This window comes from Zootoca vivipara, chromosome 2 (assembly GCF_965207765.1).
Source record: "Zootoca vivipara chromosome 2, rZooViv2.hap1.1, whole genome shotgun sequence".
Taxonomy (NCBI): Eukaryota; Metazoa; Chordata; class Lepidosauria; order Squamata; family Lacertidae; genus Zootoca; species Zootoca vivipara.
The window spans coordinates 52,353,209-52,372,035 of NC_142584.1; the positions used below are offsets into that span (position 1 = coordinate 52,353,209).

Sequence of the window (18,827 nt, forward strand, 5' to 3'; positions counted from 1 at the left end):
GGCATGAGGTTTAAAAGAAATGCGGCAGACAGATGTAAGAGACAGCTGCAGAAGTTCCAAAGACATAACCCATGTAGTAGTAGCAAAGCTCAAATTCTTATACAAACTATTGTTTTTTTTAAAAAAAAGAAAGGGGTGGGCAACAGAAAAGAGCATTGCACTTTTGGAGAATGTTTGTTTGAAGCCCTCTGTTATTTAGGACACCTCTCCTTGCTCCCACTTGCTGACTCAAAACTTGGACTCTCAACTCGGGTGCTGGGATTAAAAAGCTTTATTCCAAAAATCAGCACACCATCCCAACGAAGGCCGAGCTACAAGCTACAAGATCATAAGGTGTGGCAGAGCTCCACAGTACATGGCTGGGCATAAGCTAAGACGTTGTTCCAATGCTTGGTGTGCCCTCTAAGGTCCCCTTTTGAAGAGTAGGGTGGGCAGACATTTATGCAGTTGCTTTCCCGAGTACAGTGGTACCTCTACTTACGAATTTAATGAGCTCCGAACGCACATTCGTAAGTCGAAAAAAATTGTAAGTCGAATCCCATAGGAATTCGTAAGTCGAAGCAACCCTATCTAAAAATTCGTAAGTAGAAAAAATCCTAACTAAACCGCATCCAATATGGCGGACAGAGCTCCGTTTGTAAGTAGAAACATTTGTAAGTACTGTAGAGTTATTTGTAAGAAGAGGTACCACTGTATCACGACTGGGCAAGCAGGCAGGCACTCCTACCAGTAAGCAGTTTTCAAGGTCTATTCATGTCGGCATGGTCAACTCCATGTTCTTGGAGACAGAGGTGGAGACAAGGGGACAAGCTCACTTGGGATGTACAATGGGATATACGATGGGATTGGGATATACGATGATGGCGAGGCAGGCCACTCTTCTGAAAGCCCGCTCAGCACTTTCTCCAGATCCAAGGAGTTTAGGGAGATCTTCAAAGCAGGAAGCTTGCAGGTGGAGCAAACTCAGCCTAGTTACCATCCCCTCCCTTTCGGCTTACCTTCCTGGCCTACGCTGATAGAGTAGTTTAGGAAGAGATGGAAGACAGGTATAGATTAAGTACAGAAAGGGATTGCTGTGGGACCCAAGCCAAAAGCCACAACTGCAGTCTTCCATTACTATTAACAGAATGCAAGGGAATCTGTGGAGATTCTGGTAGAAAATTAACCCCATTCCCAAATCATTGACAGCTGTTACATAACGTGAAGCCAAGGTCTTTGAATGTAATCTATATCCTTTAAAGCCATTTGCTATGTACTCCTCTGGGATGTGCATTGCAACCTACAGTTTAGCAATTCAGGCACAGATCTGATGTTGCAACTTTCCTTTCCCAGCACAATTTGTGTGCATTTTTTTCCAAATGCACATCTGCATTCGCTCCTGAGTGTCCATCACAAGAGTGCATCCCGTATTACTTGCAGAACACTGCACCACACAGAACACTGCACCACACACATGAACAGAGCAGAATGGACTTGATGACTCCTGTTGCATTAGCAAAGCCGCCATTAGAACAGACCTCCAAAACTTGTGTCCCACCAAGCTAAAGACAATACATCAGCCATATGTTAGGGCCTCCTTAGTGCTTGACAACCTCCACCACCTTTGCAATCCTAAACAAGCAACAACAAACAGAAGGTTTTGCAGCTCCCAGTGGACTGCCTACCATACATGACTAGCTACAAGTTGTGCAGGCCTGGGATCAGTGCAAGCACTAGTGTTCTCTGCTGACACAGTGCTGCAATTTGTGGGTTATTGTAGTGAATACAAAAAGAAAGCTTTGCAAAAGGATTAAAATCCCATTATTCAGAAAACCAAGGGAAAATGCTACCCTTTGATGATGATGAACTCAGAACAGGTGGGAATTGTGCATGCAAGGTGTTGGTTTTTTGTTTTGTTTTTTGCTGTAATACACAAAACCTGCATAATGGTTGTTCTCATCTGTGCTAACCATCACCCACATATTCAACAATCAGTCGTAGGCTGGAATCTAGCTAAGCATGAACAGCAAAAGATAAAGCAGAAGGAGGGAGGGAAGTAATGGAGCATGATCAGAGTATAAAACAAATCCCTTTAATCTAGAACAAAATTAACCCTAGTCGGGGATGAATCTTAAGTCTGTACTCATAGGAAAGGCAGAAGGAATGATTTTAAAACAGCAGAACAAATACAAGTTTTCAGAAGGTGCTGTAGATGTTTAACTATCATAAGAATTAGGTCAGACCCTTGTCCAGTTTACCACACTGATTATCTAGCAAGCTTGGCAGGATCTGAGCAGGATAATGGATCGCAGGAGGACAGGTTGGCTCCAAGAACCAGCACAGCCTAGTTTTATAATGTGACATCTGTAGATATTTGCAGTTCAAACTGCCACCATGCAGATCTGCCACAAATTCCAGGCAGGAACAGTTCCAGCAAACACAGAGTCTGCTGGGTGGTGGGGTGATCTTGCCTTGCCATAATGGTCTCTGACACAGCAGCGTGGACCTCCATGCAAGCATTATGTCACGGCTAAAAATTGGCCGCTGTTTCTTTAATGCTAAAAGAACTAAGTCAGCATGAGTCATGCAACCTTTCTCCTAATTGTACTGCATATATATATAGCGGTCAATGTTAGTGGGTTGGGTTGGTTGGTAGCATTTGGTGTTGATCGTGGTTGGAGGAGTTTTTATCATAAAAGCAACATTCTGCAAAGTTTTTTTTCTCAAGGACTCTTTGTGTCGACTAGGGTCCGAGGACCAGGCAATGCAGGTCAGAACCTTTGCTATATTTTTTCAAAACACTGACACATTATACCTGGAATCTTGATTGGTACATACATTGATGGTTTCTCCTACCTGACTTCCTGTGCACTTGAGTGCAGAAAAGAGATTTGAAGTCTTCCTTTCTGAAACGGTACTTTGGAAATTCCCATCTGTGTCCCATTTAATTCAACAGAACATTCAAGGGGGAAGTTTCCAGTGGAGTCAGTGCATTTTCTATTCCTAAAGCACGGAAGAATTGGCTGCTGAATTTGGACCAGTTGGTCTTAAGGCTACTAAACAGAACAAGCATCTGCCCTGTACATTCACATTCGGGTCTGGGCATCTTATTCCTTCCCATTGCCATGCCAGAACTTACATTCTTGTAGATGCAAGGCTAGCAAAACCAGGTCTTGAAGGATAGCTCTGCTCCTTTAATAGTAGCATATGTGCAAGTCAATGCAATGTGTTCAGAAACTTGCTGAGAACGGAATGGAATGTGATGGAAGAAAATATATTTCCCCCTTTTAGTTAAAAATGCCAGAGCTTTTTTAAAAAAATCTGGAGTTAGCAACTAGCATTAACACAACAAAAATATAATACAAAAATACATAAATCAAAAAGACTAGATGAAAGTATTTGGCTCCTCGTTGTCATTTGTGCAGAAAAGGGCAAATAAAGTTACCAGGGAACTTCCCTATGAAAAAAGCTTGCAACATTGAGGCTTTTTGGTTTAGAAAAAGGGTTAAGATGCCATCCTAACCCCTGGCAAGAGAAAATAACTAATTAGAACTACCCTGCTCCACCAGTGGAGATTTACCAAGGAACATTAATTCATGCAGAGGTTTGTATTCTTTCCTGACAGTTAGCTATGTGGAAACCTTTAATTTAAACACAAACGTACTTGTGCAAACTAGTTTGTGTGCTAAAACAGCAGAATGCACTACAAAAGACTGCAAATCTCACACCTAAAAACATTCAAAGTGTAAGGTGGGGGGAATCAAGGATAGAATTCAGTGTCCCTTCTCCTCCTCTCCCATGCCCATTAAACCTGATCTGGGGTTTCTCCCAACCCTCCAGAGCAGATTTAGAGGGTGCAGGGAGCACACAGAGACAGGGGATGAGGGAAATCCCATTGCATGACCAGCCCTCATTCCATGTACACAACAACTTAACTGAAAGCCACCCCTACTGCTGTAATGTATTAGCTGTCACCTGTTACACCTGATGCAGAGATGCAGCAGTATTGTCAGCTTTCAGTGGAGCACCACCTTGTGTTTCTTCATGAATCTCTCTTTAGGTCTTTAGGAAATGCTCTTCTGCATTGGAACCAACAGTGCAGAAATCACTAATCCAAATCCCACCTGCTGCAGAGACACAGAAAGTTTATGGGTGGATTGATGGCTGGTTGTTTGTTTGCAGCATGAACCTCCATTCCTTAGAGAATGCAGCCGAGAACAGGAGTTCCCCTTTCTTCCAAGTGCAACAGCGGCCATCCCAGTGACTCAGGATCAAGACTAAAATTTCACACCATTTACACTGGCATGTATGGGTGGGCAGACAGGCTAGTACTTTTTGTGGGCTAGTGACTTCTACAAGGCCATCTACAAGTCTGGAGCAAAAATAATGTAACGTGCGTGCATAAGGCAACATCTGTTTCATAACAACCCAGCCTCTTTACGCATTTCCAATGTGGCCTTTGGGTGCTGACTGAGTTGCCCAGCCCTTTTTTAGACTGTTCCCTGCTGTTGCTGCTTGTCATATTTGTTAATCTTCAACACCCACTATTCACATTTCATCTTTGAGTCTCACTTAGCATTTGCAAAATGTTCCGAATAATTTACACATGTCATTATGAGCAAAAGAAGAAGGACATGTGTTGACGAAGAACAGGCCACTCTGAGTATCAAGGAAGTGATAAATGGAGACGAGAGAAAAATGTCACATGCCCTATTATTCAAAGGCTGCTCCTTATACATCAAACCTCAGTAAGCCTTAAGAAATATCCCTCAATGCAGATACAGCAACTCATACACTATTTTTAAAGTAATTTGACTGTCCTATTTGTTCTCTACATCTTGTTTCATCAGGAGCTGTGTTCAGTGCAGTACTTGTACTATCTTGGGAGAAAAAGCACTATCAGTCAAATACAAAAAGGCTAGTCTAGTGGTACCTTGGTTTACGAACTTAATCCGTTCCGGAAGTCCATTCTTAAACCAAAGCGTTCTTAAACCAAGATGTGCTTCGCCATAGCAGCGGGGGGGGGGGGGGGTTGGGACTCAATTTGCACTCAACAGAAAGCGGAGCATGTTCTGCTTCCAAGCCAAAGTTCACAAACCAAAACACCTACTTCCAGGTTTGCAGCATTCTTAATTCAAGTTGTTCATAAACTAAGCTGTTCTTAAACCAAGGTACCACTGTACAGCTCATATACAACAGGTGTCTCCAACCACACTAGAAAAGTAGAGCTGTGAGTCAACTTCATTCCTAATTCAGCCTCCGCATTCTCACTTTGCTTAATTTGTGCATATAGCATCTATGTTGAAGATTATGTCATGTCATCAACAAGAAATTTTAAGAACTGCCAAGATAGCTATATGTCTCATCCTCAAACACATCAGAGCCTAGAGAGAGGATATATTGGGCCTGAAATTCAAAGGGCAAACAGTACTGAACTGGTAGGATGCTTGCACTAAATTCTATGGCATCAAGTCCAGATTCTTGGAGTTCTTTGAATCTTGATTTTCACACCCAGAAATGGGGGTTTGCCCCACCCCACCCCACCCCATCTGAATTTTGGGACATGGGGGACAGGTGGAATATCTACAGAAGGAGAATACTCTTGAACATTAATAAAAGGTTAAATAGGCATTTTAGGTTTGTGTTTTATTCTTAGGTTTGGTTTTACTGTTATTCTTATTCTTACATTGTGAGTCTGGTTCAAAATTGGGAAAGGAGTACGACAAGGTTGTATATTGTCTCCCTGCTTATTTAACTTATATGCAGAATTCATCATGCGAAAGGCTGGACTAGATGAATCCCAAGCCGGAATTAAGATTGCCGGAAGAAATATCAACAACCTCAAATATGCAGATGACACAACCTTGATGGCAGAAAGTGAGGAGGAATTAAAGAACCTTTTAATGAGGATGAAAGAGGAGAGCGCAAAATATGGTCTGAAGCTCAACATCAAAAAAACCAAGATCATGGCCACTGGTCCCATCACCTCCTGGCAAATAGAAGGGGAAGAAATGGAGGCAGTGAGAGATTTTACTTTCTTGGGCTCCTTGATCACTGCAGATGGTGACAGCAGTCACAAAATTAAAAGACGCCTGCTTCTTGGGAGAAAAGCAATGACAAACCTAGACAGCATCTTAAAAAGCAGAGACATCACCTTGCCTACAAAGGTCCGTATAGTTAAAGCTATGGTTTTCCCAGTAGTGATGTATGGAAGTGAGAGCTGGACCATAAAGAAGGCTGATCGCCGAAGAATTGATGCTTTTGAATTATGGTGCTGGAGGAGACTCTTGAGAGTCCCATGGACTGCAAGAAGATCAAACCTATCCATTCTTAAGGAAATCAGCCCTGAGTGCTCCCTGGAAGGACAGATCGTGAAGCTGAGGCTCCAATACTTTGGCCACCTCATGAGAAGAGAAGACTCCCTAGAAGAGACCCTGATGTTGGGAAAGATGGAGGGCACAAGGAGAAGGGGACGACAGAGGACGAGATGGTTGGACAGTGTTCTCGAAGCTACGAACATGAGTTTGACCAAACTGTGGGAGGCAGTGGAAGACAGGAGTGCCTGGTGTGCTATGCTCCATGGGGTCACGAAGAGTCGGACACGACTAAACGACTAAACAACAACAACATTGTGAGTCACTTTGAAATGGCTACATGTAAAAAGTGACAAATAAATATAATTATTAAGAAGTAGAAAAATTAAATAATGAATAGGGTATTTATGCAGATAGTTCCAAGTAGAAAAGAACTACAATTTGTAAAGTTCCAGAAAGCTCCAAGGACTTTATTAGAACTGGAGTTTCATCAACCAGGCTACAGTATTTCAAATAACACGAGTTTTATGTTCCATTATCTTACCAGAAAGAATTCTGTGGAACTGCAGGCAGTTTATTCCACAATAAGATGCTAATTCTAAACCAGATAGCAATCTCTCGCATGTGGAAAAACACAAAGGCTGTGATTATACTGCTGGTCACGAGCTGGCAAAATTGTGGCTACATTCTCCATTCAAAATATAAAAAGATAAGTTCAAAGTAAAATTCTGAACAGGCATGATCAGGACCTCTACAAGGAGATTTCAGATAAAAAGGCGGCACAGAGCTTGCACGCTTCAAATGTGACCCAAAAGTGGGAGGAAGGGTCGTGAAATCAAACTCCACAGCTACAGCTGGGTGCTTCTGAGCAATCCTACAACTGTAATCCCAAAGAACACGGGCCATGAATAGTCGGGCCAGCTGCCCTCCTTTTTGGATGAGCAACTCAATGCATGCTAGTGGAAGCCAAAAATAAGTTGAGGCATGCAAAGCTCCCAAGCTGCCGTGTCAAGTGGGAATGCAGCATCATGTCACGTGGCACCATCTTTATATCTGTCAACACAAGGCTTTATCCCAAAGGAACCCCTGCAAAGCAATAAAAATAAAAATAAAAGTCTACATATGTTCAACCAGCATGCCTGGAAGGACTCAGAAAAAGAAGCTAAAATGAAATTAAAGGGGCTCGTGGAACTGTGCTTTCAAAGAAGCGTAGAAATACAGTGGTACCTCGGCTTACAAACGCTTCAGGTTACAGACTCTGCTAACCCAGAAGTAGTACCTCGGGTTAAGAACTTTACCTCAGGATGAGAACAGAAATTGTGTGGCGGTGCGGCGGCAGCAGAAGGCCCCATTAGCTAAAGTGGTTCGGTACCTCAGGTTAAGAACAGTTTCAGGTTAAGAACGGACCTCCAGAACGAATTAAGTTCTTAACCCGAGGTACCACTGTAACTGCATAGCAGAACCGAGAAATGACTTCATAACAGTCGAATTTATATTATGGCACACCCCCAGTGCCATACATTCACCTGTACTCACTAGACTCCTACACAAATACATTGCACATTTCTGCCAGGTTCAAGGATTGGCAGATCCTTTTGGCCAATCCCAAGTAGGGATGAGCCAAATGGCAGATGGTCCCACACAGGCTGATGGAGGGGGCCCTCTCTGTCTCCCTCTGGTGCCGTCAGGTAGAATGGAGACAGTTCTGAGGAGGCCCTAAAAGAGTTATAGCAAAATACTTGAACTGGTTGCCTTGGCCTAGGATGCAATCAGCAGCAGAAACACCAGCAAGTGAAGTTGTGTAGTATTATTTGGTTAGCCAGCCATTAATGCTGCATGCCTATCACATTACCAATCATTCACCATACTCTTATAAATACGTCAGCACGATAATGGCCCCCACAAGATTACAGTTGGTTTGCTTGGATCTCTATTTAGGTAATAAAAATGTCAACATATTGGCTTGGATCCTAAATTAACTTAAGGAAGTTCAGGCCACACCTCCCCAAAGGTGCTCTAGAGAGCGGGGGCTGCGGGGGGTGGCTTCTGAAAATGCACAGAGAGGGTGGTGGGAAACTTTCCTTCCATGAGCTTCCTTAAGTCAACTTCTTCAAGTCTGGTTTTGAGCAAATGCCTCTACTTTTCAGCAGCTCCCCACATCCTACTCCACAATCTTCCAGAGGGCCTTTTGGGGAGTGCAAAGGGCTGGGAGTTTATCCTTCCTTCCCACTGATAGGTATAATACTGGTCCAACATACAAGAGTAAAACTCTAGTGAGATAATGGGAAGCAAAGAGTCAATTCTGGATACCTAGACTGTTGCCTCTTGTGTTCAGATAACTGATACAACTTCTGTAACTTGTTTTCCATAAACACATGAAGAAAAACAAATGCAATTCACTCAAATGGTCCAAAGTGTGATACATACGCTCTCCTTAGATATGAGAAACTCTAGATTCCATGGAATCAAAGGAATGAAGCCATGTGAGGGGTAAATCTGTGTCAGAAAAAAATGGGCAGGGCAAAGAGATGTAAGGAAGTCCCTCCTATCCAACCTGTGATCCTGCTCCAAGATTTCATTCAGTAACTTGGAGTGTACAGATGTACACACTTCTACAAAATCAAGGCCAAGGTGTATCAATACTATTGTACAGTTTCAAAGTTACTGGCTAATAGAAAGTCACCCCAGGCATCGAATACTGTTGCCAGCCTCTAGTTTTCAAAAGACTTCATTCCCAAAATCACACTTCCCAACAGGTTGGGATTTTGCTGGCTGCAACAGCCAGGGTTCTACCACACACCTTTATCTCAATGGGCTTAAGTTCAACAATTGAATTCTGCATGATCTATATAAGATTGGGACTTTGCCTATAAGGAGACTATTTTATCGCTTGGGGCCTTCTGAGCAACTCTCTCAGGTAGGCAGGTTCTCCTGTGCCTTGCCATACCCATACATTTCCCAAGAATGCTATGTCACTACCTCAATGACAAGCAAGTGAGCACAAACAATGCCAGTGATGAGACAGACAAAGCCCTCAAGGCTTGTTTAGTACAATTAATTCTTTCAAAGAGCTCATCATAGGAGTGCAATTATTTGCCTTTGGCTCACAAAGAAGCAGACCAAACAGCAGGCCACCACTCAATACACACCACTGGACTGCTTCAGAATGAACCATTTCAGCAGACACGTAAGCAAATTGTGTCTCAAGACCATGAATTCAAAGGCTGTGTACACACTATACCTTTAAAGCACATTCGAAGCTCGCTCTTTCCTGCAAAGAATTCTGGGCACAGTATTTTACCTCTCACAGAGTTACAATTCCCAGCAACCCTTAACAAACTCCAGCGCCCAGAATTATTTGAGGGAAAGGATTGTGTACATGAATGCCTCTGGAATTTTGAAGAGAATGGGCAACAACCGTAGGGAGTAAAGTTATTCAGGGGACATGGCCTAGTAGCATTAAAAAAAAATTCTTTAAGGTTCTTAAAAGTTCACACAATCTAGATGCTTACAAGCTAGTCCCATTGTTCTGCTAGTTTGCCACTCTTGGAAAATAACAGGGAACCCGAGTGATCTTAAGATTTCCATGGAAATTCCAAGTGAGTGCACATAATGCCTGTAACGTTTGTTTTCCTGGTACTCTGCCCTCCACCATTCCACAACAATATCCTGTGACTGAAGAATTTCAGATGCAAGGACAGCTCTGCCAAGTGCTAGAGATAGAGGGAAATACAACTGTTTTTAAGCCAAACTGCCCAGTCTATAAAACAGCAGTGGGGAACCTTGGGGTGGGGGCCAAATGCAACCTTCCAAGCCCCTCTTCCTCTGGCTCTTGGGGCTGTCACTTAGGCAATACTCACAAGGAGCCCCACTTTGCACACTTCTTGTGTGTTTTTGCCTGGCAAGAAGATGTACATGAACTCCAATAATGCCATTTGCTTTCCTGAATGAGGATGGCGAGAGGTGGGTGTACATGCATGTAGAAATCTCTTCCTGGGATGTAGGCTACTGTACATTCACACCCACTGCTCCTTCCAGGTTTTCCCCTGGTCATGACCACCATTGGACTATGACCCACATAAAGTTGCTCAATGAGGAAATGTGGCCCTTGAGCTGGGGGGGGGGGGAGTTCCCCATATTTGCTGTACATCATCAGTTCTTTTTGAATTGTTATACACACAGGCCTTTCACTATCACAAAAGGACCAGAAGGAGTCCAATGATCAGTCAACAATAGCAGACATGCTTTTAAAACTATATAACCAAAGCAAAAAAGCCAGTTAGTCTACAATCAGACTGCTTTTTATATAATGCCACTATGTAAAGAAAGGCTGTTCTTATCTTCCCTCAACACCTGTGCACTGTGCACATGTTCAGAGATTCACATTAATACTGCTGTTCCTAAGAGAAGGATAGCCATTAACTTCAGAATATGAACTCTCTCATTAGGTTTGTAGTCTGGTATTAAACAGCCAGGTTTTCTCTGTCCTCTGTGGGGTTTTTTATTGTTTTTCCACATGCTTCTCTCTCTACCTGTGCTATACCAATGCAGGTAATATTTCAATAATTCTAATACTACTGAGTCAGATCTGATTCACGGTTTCCCTTTCAGATTTAAGACACCATAACAACCACAACCCCTTCATCACTCCCCCTTGCCATTCAGATGCCTGACACCACAGGGAGGTCGTCACTCACTCTTAAGGGCTGCAATGAGCGACTTCCCATCTTTTATGAGCTCCTTGATGAACTTGTTGGTCTTGTCCAGTTCAGCTTCGTGAGACTTCAGCCTCTCTCGGAACTGAGGGCTGTCCAAACAGCAGTCACTAAATTCCAAGGCAGGTAGACCCATGGTTCTAGGGTGGATATATGTGTGTGTGTGTTTTCAGAGCCCTTCCAAAAAGAAACCTTTTGCAAAAAGCAAATCAGCTGGAAAAAAGCAACACACACGGAATGAACCGTCCTTCCCAAAACGCTTCAAAAACAAAAACAAAAAAACAGCTTGTAAAACTGAAAGTATATGCAGTTCATTCAACAAAATTAAAATATTCACCCACTGAGCGAGCAGCCTTTATTCTGCTCTACCTGGAGGTCTCCCAGGTCAGATTTTTCAAAGCCCCCGGAGGCAAGGAAGGAAAACAATTGAAATGATGATGGTGATGGTGATTATTAAGAGCAAGCAGGTCAGGCAAGGTTTTGCACCGAGAAGCAGCTGCTTCAGATGCCAGGGGGAGAGGACAGGAGGCGTTTGGAAGAGGGGGGCGGTGGTGCTGCTGCTGCTGCTGCTGCTGCTGCTGTGGCTGCTGCCGCCGCGGTAGTAGTAGCAAATGCCGCTACCGCCCGAGGACTGCTCATGGCGAGAGCTCCCAAGCACGCTGCAAATTCAAGGCGAGGCGACCGCTGCTGCCGGGTCCTTCTCCCTCTTCTCCCTCTTCTCCCTCGACCCGGCCAATGCTGCTGCTGCTGCTGCTGCTGCTGCTGCTCCTGCCCCCGCCGCGTAAGATAAGAGCGCCCGGCAAGGTCTCGCGCGCGGCCTCTAGCAGCGGCTCCTCAGCTCAGCGCAGCCACCTCCGACGGCATCCGGGATCCGCCGGGAGACTCCACTTCCCCATTGGAACGCGGAGCATCTTTTTTTTCCGACCGCGTCGTCAGGAGGCGGAGGGGGGGGCGGTGTTTGGTGTGTGTGTGTGTTTTTCTTTTCCCCCTCTCTTCCCCCCCTTCCCTCAGAACACAGCCCCGCCCCTCTCGCGCCCGCCGGAGCCAATCAGCGCCGCGCCTCCTCGCGGGGCAAAGAAAAGGGAAGGGAGAAAAGATGTCCCTGCGATGACAGGCCGGCGGGGGAGGGCGGGGCCAGAGTTCTGTCAAACCGCATGGAGCTCCTTCTCTCTCTGTGTGTGTGTGTGTGTGTGTGTATGTGCGCGTCCTCCCACCGCCGCCCTCGCTCTTTCCCGCCTTCTTAAAGGCACAACCTCCAAGGGAGGGGAAGGCGAGGGTTGCTCAAGGGCAAAACCTGTTGCTAAACACTGTTGCTAAACACTGAAGGGAGCCCAGCCATTTTCTCTGCAGGGAACCAATTAAGCAGGCCCCTTGAGGCATGTTTTTGGCACGGAGAGGTAATGGGGACTGAGCCTAGCAGTCCTTTGCAAACAACCACAAGCCACGTTTCTTCTGGCCTCGGTTCCACACACAAAAAAGGTCCTTTTCATAAGGGGTGTCACCTTCTGTTTCCCCTCCTTCTTTTTGGCCCCTGCGTTCCATATCAGCTTGAAACACAATTATTTTCTGTGTTTGTTGGGTCTCGTTCTGCCTTTTGACCAGACGGGTAGAAATTTCCCCCAACTAGAAAACGCTTTACCTGTGGAGCTTATGCCTGGTTGGTAGTATGACTCCTCCGGAGCAAGCTTATTGTGAACTTCCGCGTCCATTTTATAGGTGGCCGACAGACACTTTTACAGCTGTAGTCAGACACACACTCAGTCTCTGTCTCATTCTTTTGCAAACTGGCTATACAGTAGTTCTCCTTTCCTCCCCCTCCCCCCCCCGTCTGTCCCCTCCCTTTCTCAGCTGTAAGCTCTGGTTAATAATGCATTTCAAAAGCCAGAGATTTTCAGCTATTAGCTTCCATGGATAAAACATTAGCCAAACACCCTGGGCCTGGGGGCTATTAGCCAGTAAACACACCAACGAAGAAATTATCAGCCAGCAGCCACTATAATTGGATAACCCAATTATATTTGCCCAACATATATTAAATAATATGGTCCCAACCTTTAGCACACATATGTATGTAAGAATGCTTATAACATGAACCTTGCTCCAGGAAGAAGAAAATGACCATGAATCACTAGGGACTACTACATGTTATCTGATTTATATGTAAGGAAATTTACAATTGCCTACTGATTTTAAAAAAAAATAGCAAATAGAGAGGGAGACTAGACTGGCTAAGAAGAGCCAGATGGCAACCCTAATTTTTCAGGGCTTTTGTCGGGATTAAGGCATATGAAAGGGTGGCAGGAAGTTGATTTTATCATGTTTTAACATAAATGAAGACTTTTCTTATCCGGTACATTTTACACACCAAAAACACTGTAGAAACCAACATTGCACCAGACGTTCACTATTGTCACATTATTGAGAAAATAGTGTGATATATTTCTAACAACAATCCTTGAATTTTTTCATCATATTACTATGTCCCTGATCACCCTTCCATCTGTGTTTAGGATTATCTCTTCCATGAAATGAAGGAATTAGTTGATTCAGGTAATTTGCTGTGCTCTTCGAAACAGATGGGCAGAGTTAGCACGATTCTAACCAACTCACTTAATGCTTCAGTTGTTTCACTTATATGCCATCATACGCCTTCGCTACCAACTTCATGAACAAGTCGTGTATTCTTGTAAAGTATCACAGTAAAGTCTTAACTGTCCCAGGTTTAAGATACCAGCAGTATCCCACTAATCCTCATCTTACACTATACTTCAGTTCTATCTTCTAATGAAAGCTAGGCATGTGTGAGGATCAGTGCAATCCTTTTCTTTTACCTGTCTACTTAGAAGTAAACCCTAGTGCCCTTAGTGGAATTGACTCCAAGGTAAGCAAGTACTGTACAGGATTGCAGTACTATATTGTCCTTCCTTCACTATTCTGCCAGTATACAAAGAGATATTTAGATATGCAACAACAAAAGAGTCTCACCCCAGCCCTAATTGCCCTTTAAAAGGTAAAGGGACCTCTGACCATTAGGTCCAGTCGTGACCGACTGGGGTTGTGGCACTCATCTCCCTTTACTGGCCGAGGGAGCCAGCTTACAGCTTCCAGGTCATGTGGCCAGCATGACTAAGCCACTTCTGGCAAACCAGAGCAACACACAGAAACGCGGTACCTATTTATCCACTTGGGGATTCGAAATTCGAACTGCCGACCTTCTGATCGGCAAGCCCTAGGCTCTGTGGTTTAACCCAGAGCGCCACCCACGTCCCTTTAGATTGCATCTAAAGTCTTTGTACATGTGGTGGTATTATTGCTGGTCTCGCAGCAGTGCAAAGTCATATCTCTACAGTATTTTGGAAAAGAAAAGTGCACAGGTACATAAAAGCAATGTCTGGGAAATGGAGCACACAACTCAAGATTAATGGCATGAGCTATATAACACATTTAAAGGAAAATGTGATGCAAACATTATGACTCAGAACACAAACACCAACCTGTCTCTACTGCAGCAACTGAATGCTTCATTTCAGAAGTGAGGGTGTGTATATTTCCTTATCCCTCCCCCTCCCAATGGAGATATTATCTCTAAGCAGTAGAAGTGGTCCTCGTTTTACAGTGGAAGCTGATGTCTTGACATGTCTTATTGGGATTCAGGGTCTTAATTCCCACTACATATTTCACCCCCCCCCCCACACACACACACCAAAAAAGCCACTTGTGGCCCAGTCCTATGCATGCATTATTTGAACTACAGTTCAATAGAAAAGTGCATAAGATTACAGACTCACTGCATTTCCTATACCACAAGCAGAGATAAAGAGCCTGCTGGGTTGCAGAGCCATTTAAGTTCACTCATGAACAGGCATGAAGATTGAATAAACGGCTAATTGAATTCCCTTTGTAAGGGCTGAAGAGGGGGGAAACTGTGAATGAGAAATGTGAGAGCACTACTTTGCCAGATTTTTCCTTTCATCTTCCAACTAGGAGACAGATAAAGGAAGAGAAGCTTCCAAGAGTTATGCAATATAAGTGTGTTGTTTTTAAACTACCTTCAGGGAACATTTTTCATATCAACTTGTCTGCCATGGAGTTTTTTGCACATTGCAGAAATTTATCGGGCAGACTGTTAGGTGTATACACAACTTATGCAAGGACTAGACAAGGTATGAGAAGTTAAAACTGTCAACCTTTGCAGAAGCCTAGGGGCAAGCCTAGCAGCACAGTAAAACTTATTCTACTGGCTGCCTTCTAGGACTATAGGCATCGCCAAGTACGGATGCAAACAGTAATCAACAGCAAAAGCCACTCTCTCTAGTATAGAGGTAGGAAACATTTTCAGCCCAGTGGGTCCAATCCAGAAGTCCCTCACCATACCCAACAAACCACTTGGACCCATTTTTCCTTTGCAGTGCAGTTTGAACTCAAGCCACTCTGCAAAGTCACTGCCAATCAACTGATTGTTGGGGACTTTAAGCCTTGCTCCCGGGAGGGATCAGCTCCACTGGCAAGCTCCTGTTGGAAGCTCCCAAGTTGAAGGAACCCCAGAGGGGCTTGCATTTAGTACCTAATTTCACAGACACCGATTGCAAGCCTGCCATGGAACAACTTTAAGTGCACTTTAAGGCTCTTAATAGTTCACTTGCTGCCTTATCTTTATCTGTCCTGCAGACCTGGATTTATTTATTTATTTGCTTGCTTGCTTGCTTAGAAGATCTGAAGATCTATGGATGGTTCACAGCATAAAATTACAAAATAAAAACATGAAATGAAATAAAATCAAGAACAAAGACAAAGCAGCCAATAACCCCTCCTTTCGCAGTAGGAAGACCCTACCCAGTAAATACATATAAGAGTTGTTTCCCTTCCTGGAATCACCTTGCTGCCCTTGCTTCTGTTAATAAAGAACTGTCATGTGGGACGGAAGGAAGATCTGAGGACCATATGAGAGCAACAAGGCATCAGTCAGGAGCCAAACACAGGAACCAGAATATTAGGTGTGAGTGGATGGGTGGGTGAGCAACAACAGACGTTCAAGATCCAGATTTCACTGAGAGGAACAGTGGATACAGGTATCATGTCATGGGAGAGGATAAAGACCTGCTGAGATTATAGAAACCACAATGCCCACCAGACCATATGAGGACAAGACCTAGGGTGCAGTGCGGAACATAATACTTTATTTAGGATATTGAAATAGCTAAGGCTAGGCTTCCTTGGTTGTCCCATATTTGTTAGGGGTTAAGCCGGGAACATCAGGACTGGGATGGCTACATAAGCAAATCACACCCAGAGAGAACGAAACTAAACTCTCTAGAGACATCTTCTGGCTGACTCAGGCATGGCTCTGATATGTTGCAGAAAAGTCGGGTTATGTGTGGCTTCAGAGAATGATTTCACCCAGAAAAGATGGTGAATAGAAACAGAAACAAATTAATTTAAACCTATGGACCATAAAGATTTGCTGATCACATCAGGCTACTGGCATCCATCAGGGAATCGTGCCACCTTCAAGCCACATTACACTGTTCAGTTTTTTTAAAAAAGATATACTACGGTAGTTAAGATTGTTTAACTGCACACCTGAAAATGTACCACACAAATGTGACCATGTGTTTGAAAGCACGTGTGCCATGTAGGAACAAGTCAGGTAGCCACAATTAGTTATACCCAAGGTAACCAATTTCTGAACCAGCCCCTGCTGCTGTTGCTTTTACAATATTTTGATCTGCAACAATTTGCAGAATGGTCTGGGTTACGCAAACTGAAGCAATCACCTCAGGCACTGCATACACAGCCAGGCCCTCCGCCTCTAACTCCTCCTTCGCTGACTTGCTCTAGGAAGGGTCAAGAGGCAGGGCAAGAGTGTTCATGCTGCAGCAGCTACAAATGCTGTCTAAAGTTGGAAAGGGGGGGGTTAAAGTAGCAACAGCAATGCGGGTACGCCATCATGGTGAGCACGATTTGCGGTGGGGGCTTAACAAACCACTCCTGAGTCCAAAGGTGGGGGCATGAGTGGTCACTCCTCTGTTGCTGGGCAAAGTTGGATGTTGCGATTTCTGAGGGTCAGCCCCTTGGGTTTAAAAGCCAAGGAAAGAGGTTTCTCTTTCTCTTTGGCTGCTTTTCGGATCCCCACCCTCCCTCTGCTGTTTTTAGGCCTCTGTGTTGACATTGCTGTGCCTCTCAAGGGGTCGCCTGTATTCAGGGGCCTGGTAGGAATTTTTCCATTTGGCTGATTGGCTGGTGCCATCTGGTTTTTGCCTACTGCATAGCAAATAAGTCACAACTTGTAAGGTTGGCGGTTAGGCATTGGTTATTGGTTGTACGTATATGGGGTCTGTTGACTTCGTTGGCCCCTTGTGTTAATGCCTGAGTTAGGGGAAATTCTGGTCAGGAATACAGGGGCTCTATGCACTGTCCATATCCCCGGTAGGGGACCAGCAACACGCATGAGCCCCTGGGAGCCTGAGGGGAGAGCCTATTGGACCAGACTCCCTGTCTCTCCCTGTAGGGTTTCCCCTTGTTGACAAGGCGAGTTTATTTCTGTCCTTAGGTGACAGTTGGAGAACCAATGCCTACGCAACCACTCACTGGTTTGATTTGTATTCAACAAAGTTGTGGCCAAATTCATGCCAAAAACCATTAAACAAAAATTCTGTCTTTGTTATGAGTTATTTGAGGGGTGGTTTTGGGGACCTCCACACGCAAAGTGTGGCCATGGCTACCTGTCCAGAATGCCTCAATCTGAGGAAGGACCCCCTAGTCTTTCTCAGAGTGAGGCAGGGAGTGGGGAGGAGGGGGTGAGTCAGAAAGCCCAGACTCTCCAAGTGTCCCTATTTTCTGATTTGATCCCAGAACATCCCGCTTTTCCTTTTGTTGTTGTTGTTTAGTCATTTAGTTGTGTCCGACTCTTCGTGACCCCATGGACCATAGCACGCCAGGCACTCCTGTCTTGCACAGCCTCCCGCAGTTTGGTCAAACTCATGTTCGTAGCTTCGAGAACGCTGTCCAACCATCTCGTCCTCTGTCGTCCCCTTCTCCTAGTGCCCTCAATCTTTCCCAACATCAGGGTCTTTTCCAGGGAGTCTTCTCTTCTCATGAGGTGGCCAAAGTATTGGAGCCTCAGCTTCAGGATCTGTCCTTCCAGTGAGCACTCGGGGCTGATTTCCTTCAGAATGGATAGGTTTGATCTTCTTGCAGTCCATGGGACTCTCAAGAGTCTCCTCCAGCACCACAATTCAAAAGCATCAATTCTTCGGCGATCAGCCTTCTTTATGGTCCAGCTCTCACTTCCATACATCACTACTGGGAAAACCATAGCTTCCTTAGGACATCCCTATTTTCATCAGAGAAATGTTGGAGGGTATAGAGTTATGCAGCACACATACACACCCAAGCCAAGGAAATAAGTAACAATAAAACCTTTAGAAGACATCTGAAGGCATCCCTGTATAGGGATTTTTTTAAAAAAATGTTTCTTCTGTTTTTATATATGTTGGTAGCCGCCTAGAGTGGCTGGGGCAACCCAGTCAGATGGCCGGAGTATTAATCATCATCATGGAATAGGACGTTCCTATCAGAGAAATGTTGGAGGGTATGAAAGCCTTGCTGTGACTAAAACAGTGGCAAAAAAGTAAGCAGAGAGGCAGAGTAGGGAGTACCAGCAGCACCAAAGGAGAGAAAGAGGAGGGGTGGCAGCTGCTCAGGTGCTGCAATCTCTTGCACCAGCCCTGCTAATAGATGATGATATTTAGCTTCATGCTGTTAAAAGCTCTATTTGCAGCTAAAGCAAGAGAAGTGGGTCAGACTGGGTTTCTTCCCT

General features: G+C 44.5%; 1 protein-coding gene across 3 annotated transcripts in view; it reads right to left on the reverse strand.

Annotated features, from left to right (window-relative positions):
• ARHGAP26 (Rho GTPase activating protein 26) overlaps positions 1-11,942 on the reverse strand; it is a 212,389-nt gene extending 200,447 nt beyond the window's left edge. For all 3 annotated transcript variants that reach the window (XM_035105360.3, XM_088663139.1, XM_088663140.1), the window contains exon 1: positions 10,991-11,942. In XM_035105360.3, the coding sequence (XP_034961251.1) occupies positions 10,991-11,144 (154 nt within the window). In that variant the 5' untranslated portion in view covers positions 11,145-11,942. The remainder of the gene's footprint in view (positions 1-10,990) is intronic.
• Between the last annotated feature and the right edge of the window lie 6,885 nt (positions 11,943-18,827).